A 13995-nucleotide genomic window follows, 5' to 3' on the forward strand; every position below is an offset into this window, starting at 1 on the left:
TACTCTGGGAGCAGTTGAGAAGAATGAAGAAAAGTTCTTTGTTCTTTGAAGTCAGAATTGGGAAGATAAGGTCCATGGAACCATTAACACAGTCCCTGTGTATTAGGTTTGGGAGGAAGGGAACATAGATGTAAACATATGCAGGGAAGGTACCGAGAGCTGTTCCCCACTGAAGCCCGGTGTGGGACGAAGGTGCAGTCGAAGCATCTCTGCCATGACAACATCGATCACTTAGGGAACGGTGTTTGAATTCTACACATTTTATTTGAAGAACTTTCTTTTACGCACAGCTCTCTAGGCCTGCCTTATGAATCAATGCAGATACTTTCAACAGCTCAGTCCTGCAGAATGAAGGAAGGCCTGGGAGGGGTAGGATACGTAGAGGTGGCTACAGTTATGTTCGTGTGTGGAATTTCTGCCTCAGTTTTTAAGCCTCGTTGGTAAAATTCCTTCTAAGGATTCACTGGCGTGTTGTGTGAGGAGAACATCGACAACTGCGACCCCGATCCCTGCCATCATGGCCAGTGTCAGGACGGGATTGATTCCTACACCTGCATCTGCAACCCGGGGTACATGGGCGCCATCTGCAGCGACCAGGTGGATGAGTGTCTCAGCAGCCCCTGCCTGAACGAGGGCCGCTGCATCGACCTGGTGAACGGCTATCAGTGCAACTGCCAGCCGGGCACGTCAGGTAAGCCTGCTGTCTGTTTTCCTGGAGGTCTCGCTGCTGCTTAGGCAGTTACACAGATGTCTCAGCCTGTCTTGGCATATGCTTCCACGCCTCAGAAACAGTTCTTTTTCGGAGAAGCACAGCCAAAGCCGCAGCCAGAAACGTCTCAGAGGGAGATGGCTGCAGCCAGGGAAGAGATTAAAGACAACAGCTTTACAGAGCTGGTGACTGTATGTATGTGCTGTCCCTAAAAGGAGGCATACCACTTCAGAACAGCTGGAACGTGATTTAAAATGGAAAACCTTGCTTCTGTGGCTTGATTTTTATTGTCTTTTGCCTAGAACCTCCACCACAGGCGAATAAGGTTGTTCCTCCCCAACCCCCTTTCTTCACCCTCCCTCCCTTCTGTCTTTCCAGGAGTTTTCTCTCTGTTTCAGAGTCCAGTGTGTTTAATGTGACACTTTCCCCCTGCCGTCTGTGTGTGGTGGGCTTTGGGCGATGGCGGGGATCGTGAGGGAGAGGAGAGACTGCAGCACCCCGGTCGTCGGGAATTAGGATGCAGAGCCACCGTTTCTCACCGGGCTCACTGCCGTTTCCTGACTCCGGTGAATGACTGTTTGTTAGTTGTGAGGGCATGCTGCTCCTTGCTGGGGGAATGTTGAATTATTTTCTCAGGCAGCAGCATTTCACAGGTTTCACTGGATTCTGTTTTACTTATTCGAGGAATAATTATGGTCACAACTGTGGTTAATGGACAGAGAAGTACTATGTCTCAGATCAAAGGAAAATGTATTAGTGGAAGATTAACTAGTGTGAGCCTTTGTTAGACGGGAACCTGCCAGTACAACGGAGTGATTTATTGAGAACTCACTCTCAATTTAAGGAAAAGGGCCTAGGTAGGGGGCAAAGGTGGGGGAGGTGGTTAGCTGCCCTCATTTTATTTTGTTATTTCCAAACGCATTCCTTCAAACTTGTCAAGGGCCCTGGGCTTCGTCCAGGACCTCTACATGCCAAGTTTGAAAACAAAGTCCTTTTTGAGTTGCTCAAGCATATGAAAAACATCCCATGCCTTCACAGTTGAAAATGCCTTCCCCCTCCCCACATTTAGATAACTCACTAGCGGGGCTGAATAGATCTTTGTGAAACCTTCCAAAAGCAATTTGCTTCCGGGCTGGTCCCCAGACATGAGAAATTGCAGTACGAAAAGAAATTTGAGAGATTTACAAGCAGTTGAATGGATGCTTTAGAATGGCGGGGCTGTTTCAGGCCTTGCTATCGTTTCCATTGTAACAGGCGCACTGGGAACCTGGGTGAGCGGTGGGTTAGCGAGCGCCCTGTTCTCTCTGCGATTGTATCACGTGGCAGGATGTATCAGGTGTGCTCCCTGGGGAGGACGGCGAAGGCAAGGTGTAAGTAGCTGTCACGGAGAAAGCGAGAAGGGAGTGGGAGTGGTGTGCCAGCAGCACAGAGGAGGAAGGCCCAGCGTACTCCCGTGGCTGTCAGGAGAGCTGGCAGAGACGCAGCCACATCAAGGAATCCGGTACGGGTGGAGGGAGGCCTGGCCGTAGGGCCCTGGGGAAAGGCTTTGTCCAGTTGATCGTCATGAGTGGACTCCGGCGTTCTAGAGTGAGAGCCCAGGACCCATTCAGGTGTGGTCCTGGTTGGTCGGTCGAGGTTTGGAGGAGTGTGTAGACAGAAGGGCCTCTTCACAGTTTGCTGGTTCTCACTGGGCACTGAGTGGGCAGATGAGCCAGAATCACTTCTTTCACCCGTCTCATGAGGGACGTGGCTTTAAGTAAGTTATTTTTGGTGTGAAGTCACAGACTCCAATTTGACTAGCTTAAAGAATTGTTAACAAGCAAGCAAACAACAATGACACAAGTAGAAAGAATTTAGTGAAAGCACAAAAGAGCTTCTTACGGATTTCAGGTGAGTTTGGGACAGTAAGCTTTGCAGAGACGAGCAGGAAGCAGGGCCATCTGCAGATGAGCCACAGTGCTCTATTCCACTGAGGAGGTCTCATTGGCCCCCTGGGCCGCGTGTTTCTTCCTGCCCAAACAGAACATGGTGTTGGGGGCTGAGTCGCCCTGGACCACCTGGCTTTCCAGGGCCTGCTTGGTCTAATGGTCTGATGGGGGTATTGGCAGTTGTCAGTCAAGGGCTGGCCCCATCCTTTAAAGCAGTGGCTCTCAACCTTCCTGATGCCGCGACCCTTTAATACAGTTCCTCATGTTGTGGTGACCCCCAACCATAAAATTATTTTCGTTGCTACTTCATAACTGTAATTTTGCTACTGTTATATCTTAGGCGACCCCTGTGAAAGGGTCATTCGACCCCCAAAGGGGTTGCAACCCACAGGTTGAGAACTGCTGCTTTAAAGGTACCCACTTGATCATATGATCTCACTTATCTGTGGAATATAATGAACGTAACAGTCTGAGGAATGGGGTAGTCCCAGAGATGTGGAAGTGGGGTACAGACTGACAATCCCCAAAAGAGGGGATGGTGGGGGAGAGATAAACCACAGAACTTATATGCATGTATGCATGAACAATGGACATGGACAACAAAGCTGGGGACAGGATGAGGAGGGAGGGGGAGGGGGAATCAGTGGGGGGAAAAGGAGAAACATCTGTAACAAAAATAAATTAATTAATTAATAAAAATAAAAAAAATAAAGGTACTCACTTGTATACAAGGACTGTGGAAACCCTTGCCTCCTTTGTGAGTAGAGAGGCAGTATAGCCTCATTGCTCACAATGACCAGTACAGTGTGGTGAAGAACAGGGTCCAGAGAGCCAGGTTCAGGTCCCATTGTGCTGCTGTGAGTGTACAAGTCGTGCTAAAATAGGTGTAGCACAACTTGATTTGGGGGTTGAGTAAGAAGATTAGAGAAAAGTTGCATAAAGTGGGAGGCAGAGTACTTTACACATAATAATGGCTCAATAAATTTTTGATGTAAGTATTGTTAATAAATATTAATACAAAGTATATCAATATTATGGCATTTTGTCATGGAAATTTTATTTGTTAGTTTATAATCCTTTATTACCAGGCTTTATTTTTTTAGGCTTTTTAACCTACCAAGGTATTTTATTTATTTTATTTATTTATTTTTTATCCTCACCCGAGGATATTTTTCCATTTTTTGTACAGATAGAGTGGGAGGGAGAGAGAGGAAGGGAGAGAGAGAGAGAGAAACATCGACGGGAAGGGACACATCGAGTGGCTGCCACCCGCACGACCAACCAGGGCCGGGGACAAACTGCAACCGAAGTACGTGCCCTTAGCGGGAACCGAACCCGGGTCTCCCAGGACCGCAGGCCGACGCTCTAACCGCTGAGCCAAACTGGCCAGGGCTTAACCTACCAAGGTATTTTACGATACCCAAAAAGCATCACTAAATTCATGTTAAATAAATCATGAAATAGCTTGAGTATTTTTACCAAATGATGCTAACAATAGTGATTGGTGTATCTCCACTGTTTTGTTACCCATGTGTTTAGTTAAACCTTTCTTAACATAGCCAAACTCTACAGTTTATTCTGGGAATAGACCAGGAGGAAGGCAGCATACTCCACAAGGAAGTTACCAGACTCTTTAAAATTTATCCTGAGCTTAGCCTAGAATAATGACTGTCAGTTTAAAGTTTATGGTAGTTGGATACAAGTTCCAAAATTCTAATTTTCATGTGAAAGCTTAAATTTTATCTTTGGAGTATAATACTATCAGGGTTTTGTTGTTTGTTTGTTTTTTCCACTTAATGTGAACTAAATAGTTAGGTCTGAACAGCCCTGGTTTGTCTTCAGTTGTAATGAAAATAGGATTCCATGTAAAAAGCAACTGTTTCAGTTCAGAACTCAAACAATCTCACAACTGCTTTTCCTGGAGACAGCTCTGTACTTTGGCCTGCCACAGAGTTCCTTATGGATTTCCTCTTTCAACGGCGGGAGTATGTATAGTCAGGGGTCACGATGTAATGAAAGGATGAAGTTGGTAATTTTGACTACTTCACCAAAGTCATTCCTAAGTGAACCTTTGTCTGGTTTTTTTCTGTGAGTGCTTGGAGGTGAAGCATACAGTGCCCACCCCTGCAGTGCAGTGGCCCTGATGTGACTCCTGCTACGATGCTAGGAGTCCTGCGCCGTGGCTTTCGCACATGAATGCAAACACCAGCACAGTGGAAAAGGCAAACGGGCTTAGTTCAGTGAATAAGATCCACTTGCCCTCATGATCCCGCTGGCAGGGTCTGGACGGCTGCACTTGTAGATTGCTGCTTTGCCCGTGGCTGGCTGGATACTCTAGCTTTCCTAACACCTAGCATCGCAAGCAGACATCCTTGGTGTTTCTGTGGTCACAGTGCATGGTTCCTCTTTGCTTTTATCTTTGCAGGTATTAATTGTGAAATCAATTTTGATGACTGTGCAAGTAACCCTTGTGTCCATGGAGTCTGTATGGACGGAGTTAATCGTTATCGTTGCGTCTGCTCACCAGGATTCACAGGTAATCTTTTTGTTGGGAGGTCCGACTTTCAGCCCCATTACATTAGAACAGTGCTTTAAAAATGTTTCCTATCTCTTTGTCTCTGGGAAGGAAGATTAGACGTTTGTTTCTGTGTTTCTCTGGCCCACTTTTCTACACAGGCCTTCCCTAAACTGTAACATGAAACTTTTCATTAGTTAGGGGTTTTAGACCATGTGTTTACAGCTACCTGAAAAGAACTTTTAATTAGACCCTGAATTTGTCACTCACTGTGCTTGAGTCATAGAGCTTGCAAAGCCACCTTTGTTTTTCTACATTTAGTAGTGAGTGCCCTCTGTAATGGCATAGCCATCGTAAAAGTCGATGAAAACACAATACTTTTTTCTGAGTACTTCTTCTTATGGGATTTTGTTGGCTGAAGCCAGCACCAACCTCATTTGGCTAGCACAACTGAGATTGTTTTTCTCCCCAGAGGAACAAAGTTAATGCCTAAAATAAAGTTGGCTAGAATCCTTTCTAAATCATAAGCAGCTAGAGCATTACACATGTACACATGTGTACACACACATCTTCTCTTTTCTCGTTTGTTAATCAGATTACCTTTAACTTTTACTCTCCTGATCAAAAAGTGCTAGAGGCTACCGAGGAAACCTGAGGCCCCGTACACACCCGCAGGCGTATACTCTGCCTCCCCTGGTTTTTCTAGACAGTGCTGTACATAAGCAGGCACTAACATATGATGTGACCATTTAATAAATACCATGTGGTCATTTGCAACCAATCTGAGAAACTTCCCTCAGAGCTTTTTACTATGATGTCAAAAGGCAATCAGAGCCAAGTAAAGTAAATGTCTGCCTCCCACTTGCCTGGAACTTACATTCCTCTGCATTTCACAATCTTTTTCTCCTGCTTTGTGTGATTGTGGATGCTGGGGAAGAAGGTGGGTGGCCCGCATGGGTCCCTGTAGTCCCTGTTCACTGGGAGATCACTCAGAAGACAGGTATAATGAACGCCCTCCTGTTTAGTGCCCAGAGGGTGGTAGCCACAGGTAGTTCTGTGTTCTGAAACTAGTTACTCCAAGATTAAGTGACAGCCAACAGAGTACACAAAAATTCATGCTAGATAGGACAGTAGGTACATTTTTGTTAAATGAGTAATAGAATAGTTACCATTTATTATAGACTTGTTTTGAGCTACGCATTAAATTAAGTGCCTGATCTCATTTAATTGTCACTGCTGTTATTATTCCTACAGTTGTGGTGAGAAACCCAGAGCTTAGAGGTTGAGTATTTTACCAGTGCACTGCAGCTGGGGTTCCACCCAGGGCCCTACTCTGGAGCCCACGCTCATGCCCACTTCCCTGCACAGCCTAAGTGGTGCCTGTTGTGGTTTCTTGTTAGGTACATAAACCTCAGACCAAATTTCTTCTTTTTCTTTTGAAATGTCTGAATCATAGTCTCTCTCTTTCTAACATTCAGCAAGCCAGGACGGCCAAGGAGGGACGAGGACATAGCTAAAAATATTCTAAAATAAACTTAAGGTGTAGTATGAGACGACATAAGCAAGAAATGGAATGTTTTGATTCCTGGGTGGTACTCTGTTCTTGGAACTGTTTTCTAGTCCGTTGGGTTTTTTTGAGGGGGGGAGATTTAAATCAGTTGCTGAAAATATCAGAATCAACTGTGGTATATATTCAGAGCTGTGAATGTGAGGTGCTTTATTCTTTTCTTTGTTTTATTTTAATGCTATTTTAAAACAGATTTAAGAGAGTTTTTAAAATTAAATGTATTAGGGTGACATTGGTTAATAAGTTTATGTTGTTAATAAATTGGTTAATAAATTTATATAGGTTACAGTTGTATGATACATCACCTGTGTATTACATAGTGTGTTTACCACCCAAAGTTATATCTCTTTCTGTCACCATATATTTGACCCCCTTTCCCTTCCCCCACCCCCTTCCCTCTGGGGACCACCATACTGTAGTCTGTGTCTGTGAGTTTTTGTTTGTTTGTCTGTCTTGTTTATTTGTTGCTTTCAATGTTATATCCCACATGTGAGTGAAACCATATGGTCCATGACTTTTGCCATCTCACTTCTCATGATATTCTCAAGATCTATCCATGTTGTTGCAAATGGCAGTCTTTCATCTTTTTATGGCTGAGTAGTTCTCCATTGTACATATGTATGACATCTTTATCCAATCTTCTATCAAGGGACACTTTGGTTTGTTTCTGCGTCTTGGCCACTGTGAATTTGCTGCAGTGAACATAGGGTGCAATATCTTTATGAATAAATATTTTCAAAATTTTCAGGTAGACCCCCAGAAGAGGGGTTGCTGGATCATATGGTAACTCTATTTTTAATTTTTTGAGGAACTTCTGTACTGTTTTCTATAGTGGTTGTACCAGTTTACATTCCCACCAGCAGTGAATGAGGGTTCCTTTTTCTCCACAACTTCTCCAATACTTGTTATTGTTTGTCTTGTTGATAATAGCCATTCTAACAGGTGTGAAGTGGTATCTCATTGTAGCTTTGATTTGCATTTCTTTGACAGCTAGTAAAGTTGAGCATCGTTTTATAGATCTGTTGGTCATTTGTATGTTTTCTTGGGAGAAGTGTCTCAGGTCCTCTGCCCATTTATAAAAATTTTTTAAATTTATTTGTTGATTAGAGAGAGATTTGTTGTTCCACTTAGTTATGATTGGTTGATTCTTGTATATGTCCTGCCTGGTGGTCAAATCTACAACCTTGGTGTATCACGATGATGCTGTAACCAGCCAAACCCTGTCTGTTTTTTCAAATTGGATTGATTGTTTTTTGTTGTTGAGTTGTATGAGTTTTTTCTATATTTGGGGGGGCAGGGGACTAATTCCTTATCAGAGGTGTTGTTTGCAAATATCTTCTATTTGGTTGGTTGCCTTTTTGTTTTGTTGAAGGTTTCTGTACAGAAGCTATTTAGTTTGGTTTTTTTTTTATCCTCACCCAAGGACATTTTTCCATTTTTTGTTCAGGTAGAGTTGTGGGGGGGGGGGAGAGAGAGAAACATCGATGTGAAAGGGACACATCGAGTGGCTGCCACCCGCACAACCAACCAGGGCCGGGGACAAACTGCAACAGAGGTACACGCCCTTAGCGGGAACCGAACCTGGGTCTCTCAGGACCGCAGGCCGACGCTCTAACCGCTGAGCCAAACCAGCCAGGGCGGAAGCTATTTAGTTTGATACAATCCCATTCATTTATTTTTGCTTTTACTTCCCTTGCCTTTGAGGTTAAATTTATAAAATCCTCTCTAAGACCAAGGGCCATAACTTTAGTAGCTATGTTTTCTTCTGTGTAATTTATTGTTTTAGGTCTTATATTTAGGTCTTTGAATCATTTTGAACTAAGTTTTGTATATGGGGACAAAAGCAGTCTGTTTAATTTTTTGCATGTGGCTTTCCAGTTTTCCTAGCACCATTTATTGAACAAGCTTTCTGTTCTCCACTGTATGTTTTTGGCTTATTTGTTGAAAATTATTTGCCCATATACATGTGGTTATATTTCTGGGCTCTCAATTCTATTCCATAGGTCTGTGTTTCTGTTGTTGGTTGGGTTTTTTTTTTTTTGCCAGTACCATGCTGTTTTGATTATTGTTGCTTTGTAGTATAATTTGAAGTCAGGAAGTGTGTTTTTTTCTCAGAATTACTTTGACTATTGGGAGCCTTTTGTGGTTTCATACAAATCCGATGATTTTTTGTTGTATTTCTTTAAAAAATGCCATTGGGATTTTGATGGGGATTGCATCAAATCTTTATACTGCTTTGGGTACTATGGCCATTTTAACTATGTTGATTCTTACAATCCATGAATATGGAATATCTTTCCATTTCTTTCTGTCTTCTTCAATTTCTTTTAAAAGTATCTGGTAGTTTCAGTGTATAGGTCCTTCACATCCTTTAAGTTTACTCTTAGGTATTTTATTCTTTTTGTTGTAATTGCAAAAGGAATTTTTTTTTTCATTTCTTTTTCTGAAATTTCATTGTTATTATACAGGAATGCAATGGATTTGGGTACATTAATTTTATATACTGCAACTTTACTATATTTGTTAATTGTTTCAAATGTTTTTTGTTTTGTTTTTTTTTGGTGGACTCTTGAGGATTTTCTATATAAAGAATTATGTTGTCTGCAAAAAGTGACAGCTTTACTTCTTCATTCCCAATTTGATGCCTTTTATTTCTTTCTCTTGCCTGATTGCTCTGGCTAGGACTTCTAGTACTATGTTGAATAACAGTGGTGAGAGTGGACATTCTTGTTCCTGATCTTAGAGGAAAGGCTTTTTGTTTTTCACCACTGAGTGTGTTATTAGCTGAGGGTTTGTCACATGGCCTTTATTATATTGAGGTACTTTCCTTCTATACCCATTTTATTGAGTGGTTTAAGCGTAAATGGATGTATCTCGTCAGATGCTTTTTCTGCATCTAGCAATACGATCATACGACTTTTATTCTTTATTTTGGCAATGCGGTATATCACATAAGTCAATTTGCATATGTTGAACTATCCTTGTACCTTTGGAATGAACCCCTCTTGATTGTGAAGTATTATCTTTTAATGTATTGTAATCAATTTGCTAGTGTTTTACTTAGGATTTTTGCATCTGTATTCATCAGAGATATTGGTCTGTAGCTTTCTCGTTTTGTGTTATTCTTGCCAGGTTTTGGTATCAGGGTAAAGTTGGCCTCATAAAATGTGTTAGGAAATATTGCTAGTTCTTCAGTTTTTTGGAAGCGTGGAGAAGGGTAGATATTAAATCTTCTTTGATGTGTGGTGAAATTTACTAGTGAAGCCATTTGGTTGTGGTTTTTTACCTTTTGGGAGGCTTTTGATGATTGTTTCAATTTTCTTGCTGTTGATCGGTCTATTTATATTTTCCAGCTCTTTGTGATTCAGTCTAGGAAGATATATTTCTAAGAACATGTCTATTTCTTCTTGGTTATTGAATTTGGTGGCATATAGTCTTTCAGAGTATTCTTTTATAGTCCATTGTGTTTTTCAGTGTCTATTATTACCTTTCTTCTATTTCTGATTTTGTTTGTTTGAGTCTTTTCTCTTTTTTCCTCAGTGAGTGTAGCCAGAAGTTTGTTGATTTTATTAATCTTTCCAAAGAACCAGCTCTTTGTTGCATTATCTTTTGGTATTGTGTTTTTGTTCTCCAGTTTATTTAATTCTACTCTAATTTTTATTATTTCCTTCCTTCTGCTGTCTCTGGGCTGCATTTGTTCTTTTTCTAGTTATTTAAGATATAGAGGTAGGCTGTTTATTTGGGAATTTTCCTGTTTCTTGAGATAGACCTGTAATGATATAAAATTCCTTTTTATTACTGCTTTTGCTGCATCCCAAAAGTTTTCATATATCATATTGTCATTCTCATTTGTCTCTATGTATCTTTTATTTCTCTTTTCATTTCTTCTTTGAGCCAGTCATTTTTTAAGTAGCATGTTGTTTAATCTCCACACATTCGTGGGTTTCCCACTTTCATTTTGCTGTTGATACACAATTTCAGAGCATTGTGGTCAAAGAATATGCTTGGTATGAATTCAGTCTTATTAAACTTGTTGAGGCTAGTTCTGTATCCCAGCATATATACTACCCTTGAGAATGTTCCATGTGCACTAGAGAAGAATGTGTAACTTGCTGTTCTGGCATGAAAGCCTCTCTAAATGCTGGTTATGTCCATTGGTCTAATGTGTCATTGAAGGCTGATATTTCCTTACTGATTTTCTGTTTAGATGATCTGTCCATAGCTGTCAATGAGGTATTTAGGTCCCCTAAAATAATTGTGTGCTTTTGTCAGTTTTTCCCTTTAGGCCTATTAATAGTTGTTTTATATATCATGGTGCTTATATTTTGATGTGTTATGTCTACTTGATTTATTGTCCCCTTTATAATGATAAAATGTCCATCTTTGTCTTCCATTACTGTTTTTGAAATTTATTTTGTCAGATATAAGTATGGCTACACTGCTTTTCTCTGGGTACCACTTGCTGGGAAATCATTTTCCACCTTTACCTTGAGTCTGTATTTTTCCTTGCAGCTGCAATGTCTCTTGAAGGCAGCATATGGTTGGGTTTTGTTTTTTTATCTAATCTGCTACTCTGTGCCTTTTTATTGGTGAGTTTAGTTCATTTACATTTAGGGTGATTATTGATACATGAAGATTTTCTATAGGCATTTTATCTTTTGTTTTCTGGTAGCTATGTGTCTTCATTATTTCTTTTTCCTTTCTGTCTATTGTTTTAGTTTGGTGGTTTTCCATGATTTTTTTCCCTTTGTTTCTTCTTTTTTTAATGTTATGTGTCTCAGTTATGGGTTTTTTTTGTTTTTGTTTTTTGTGGTTACCATTAGGCTTATGCAAAAGAAAGTTTCATATATACAGTAGTTTTTTTCTTCTGAATACATCTTATCAAGGCAGTTTTTTCAGACTAAAATCTTTGTTCTCCTCAGACCTCTTTATACTTACTGATTGAATGAGAAAAACAAGGAATCATGTGATACTTCTGTAAACTACTTTTCAGTTTTACAATTTACTTTTTCCTTTATTTTCATATTCATTATTTTGCTGACTTATAGTCCATAAAAGTAGATAGGTTGGGTAAGAAACCAAAAGCACATGCAACAATGGAAAACAAACAAGTGGGACTACATTAATCTAAAGAGCTTCTGTACAACAAAGAAAACAGTAAAAGGCAACTTACAGAATGAGAGAAAATGTTTATAATATATAAAATCTATATAGTATATATACATGTTTACAAAACAACATATCTGATAAGAGGTTAATATCCAAAATATATAAACAACTTATATAACTCAATAACAAAGAAACAATTAATCCAGTAAAAATGGGCCAAGGACAAGAAAAGAAAGGTCTTGTAGCTGTGTATGGTGACAGGTGTTAATTAAACTTACTGTGGTGGTCAGTTTGCAATGTATACAAATACCAAATTGTTATGTTGTATACCCAAAACTAATATGTTTTATTCAATTATACTTCAGTTATAAAAACACAATAGGCAGGAGTTGCTAAACATAATTTTAGAAAATATTATTGGAAATTTTCCAATAATTTTTAGGTAGAAGACACTAGAAGTGTCCACACTAATTCTCAGAGCTATACAATTTAACCGGACTGTCAGAGCTATACGATTTAACCAGACTGATATTTTAAGCTGTAAATCATTGTTTGTATTTAGAAATCTGATATCATCGGAAACAGGTGAAGTTTTGAACGCTTCACAGTCTACCAACCCCTAGTGAAAGGTTAATCACAAGTAACAGATAGACCAGTATAGCTAATCCTCATTACAGTGCCATTATGAAACACTGGAAAATCACCAAAATACAATAAAAAAACATAAATGTCAGTTTTATGATCTCTTTTCTCTCTCAATCTGTTACAGTAGTTTCTTATCAGTAGTGAAGTATATAAATGTCTACAAATTATAAACTTGTAAATGTTGACCATGCAGTTGATTTGGTTCCCTGGCCCTTAGCCAACCCAGTGCTGGCATATCCTGCACAGGTGCACTGCTGAACGACAGGTGAGGGGCATTGCACTGAGAAAGAAGGGGTGGACAGCGCATTCATGCCTGTAGCATGGTTTAAGTATGATCAGGAACCCAGACTGCACATATGAGAAAAGGACCAGAGACTATGGAGGAAAGTATAAACAACGTATATACATTCAAAAAATGCATAAATGATGAAAGAAAACAAATAAGTGTTTAGAATTAGGGGGGAAAGTGGGCAAAAGACCTGAATAGATATTTTTCCAAAGAAGACATATGGATGGGAAAGATGCCCAACATCGCTATCAGGGAAATAAAAATGAAAACCACAATGAGATGTCACCACGCACCTGATAGGATGGCCATTATTAAAAACACACGAGATATAACAAGTGTTAGCTAGGATGTGGAGAAAAGGGAACCCTTGTGCACTATTGGTGGGAATGTAAAATGGTGCAACCACTATGGGAAACAGTATGGAGGTTCCTCGAAATGTTAAAGGTAGAACTATCATATGACCCAGGAATTCCATTCCTGAGTATATAGCCAAAGATATTGAAATCAGTATCTTTAAGATGTATCTGCACACCTGTGTTTATTGCAACATTATTCACAATAGCCAAGGCATGAGGAAAAAATCTGAATGTCTATCAATGGATGAAGGATAAAGAAGATGTGGTGTGTGTGTGTGTGTGTGTGTGTGTGTGTGCGCGCGCGCGTGTGTGTGTAAATACAATGGAATGTTATTCATCTGTGAGAAAGAAGGAAATCCTGCCATTTGTAACAACATGGATAGATCTTTAGGACATTATGCTAAGTCAGTCAGTCAGATAAGGACAAATACTGTGTTATATCACTTATATGCAGACTGTGAAAAAGTGAAACTTGTAAAAAGAGTAGAATGGCAGTTACTGGGGCTGGGAGAGAGGTTGAGGAATTGGGGAGATGTTCTTTAAGGATATAAACTTGCAGCTGGTAGATAAGTTCTGGGGATCTAATGCATGGCATAGTGATGATAGTCAACAATACTGTATTAAAAACATCAAAATTGGTAGGAAGATAGATCTTAATTCTCACCACAAAAAAAGAAATGATAATTAAGTAACAATAGGGCGTAATCATATTGCAATATGTAAATGTATCAAACCTTAAACTTACACAATGTTACATGTCAGTTATATCTCACTAAAAATTAACAAAACAAAAAAGTAGCTGTAGAAGTTTTATTATCCCCATTTAACAAATGAAGCAACTGAGAGATAGAGCTAATCTCCATGTTATCAGCTAGTG

At 40.0% G+C, this 13995-nt stretch overlaps 1 protein-coding gene across 2 annotated transcripts in view; it reads left to right on the forward strand.

Annotated features, from left to right (window-relative positions):
- Positions 1–13995, forward strand: part of NOTCH2 (notch receptor 2) — a 166603-nt gene that overhangs the window by 111388 nt on the left and 41220 nt on the right. For both annotated transcript variants that reach the window (XM_036271970.1, XM_036271969.1), the window contains exons 11-12: positions 458–691; positions 5063–5173. In XM_036271970.1, coding sequence (XP_036127863.1) covers positions 458–691; positions 5063–5173 — 345 coding nt within the window. The remainder of the gene's footprint in view (positions 1–457; positions 692–5062; positions 5174–13995) is intronic.

The sequence above is a fragment of the Molossus molossus genome, unplaced genomic scaffold (genome assembly GCF_014108415.1).
Source record: "Molossus molossus isolate mMolMol1 unplaced genomic scaffold, mMolMol1.p scaffold_m16_p_20, whole genome shotgun sequence".
Classification (NCBI taxonomy): Eukaryota; Metazoa; Chordata; class Mammalia; order Chiroptera; family Molossidae; genus Molossus; species Molossus molossus.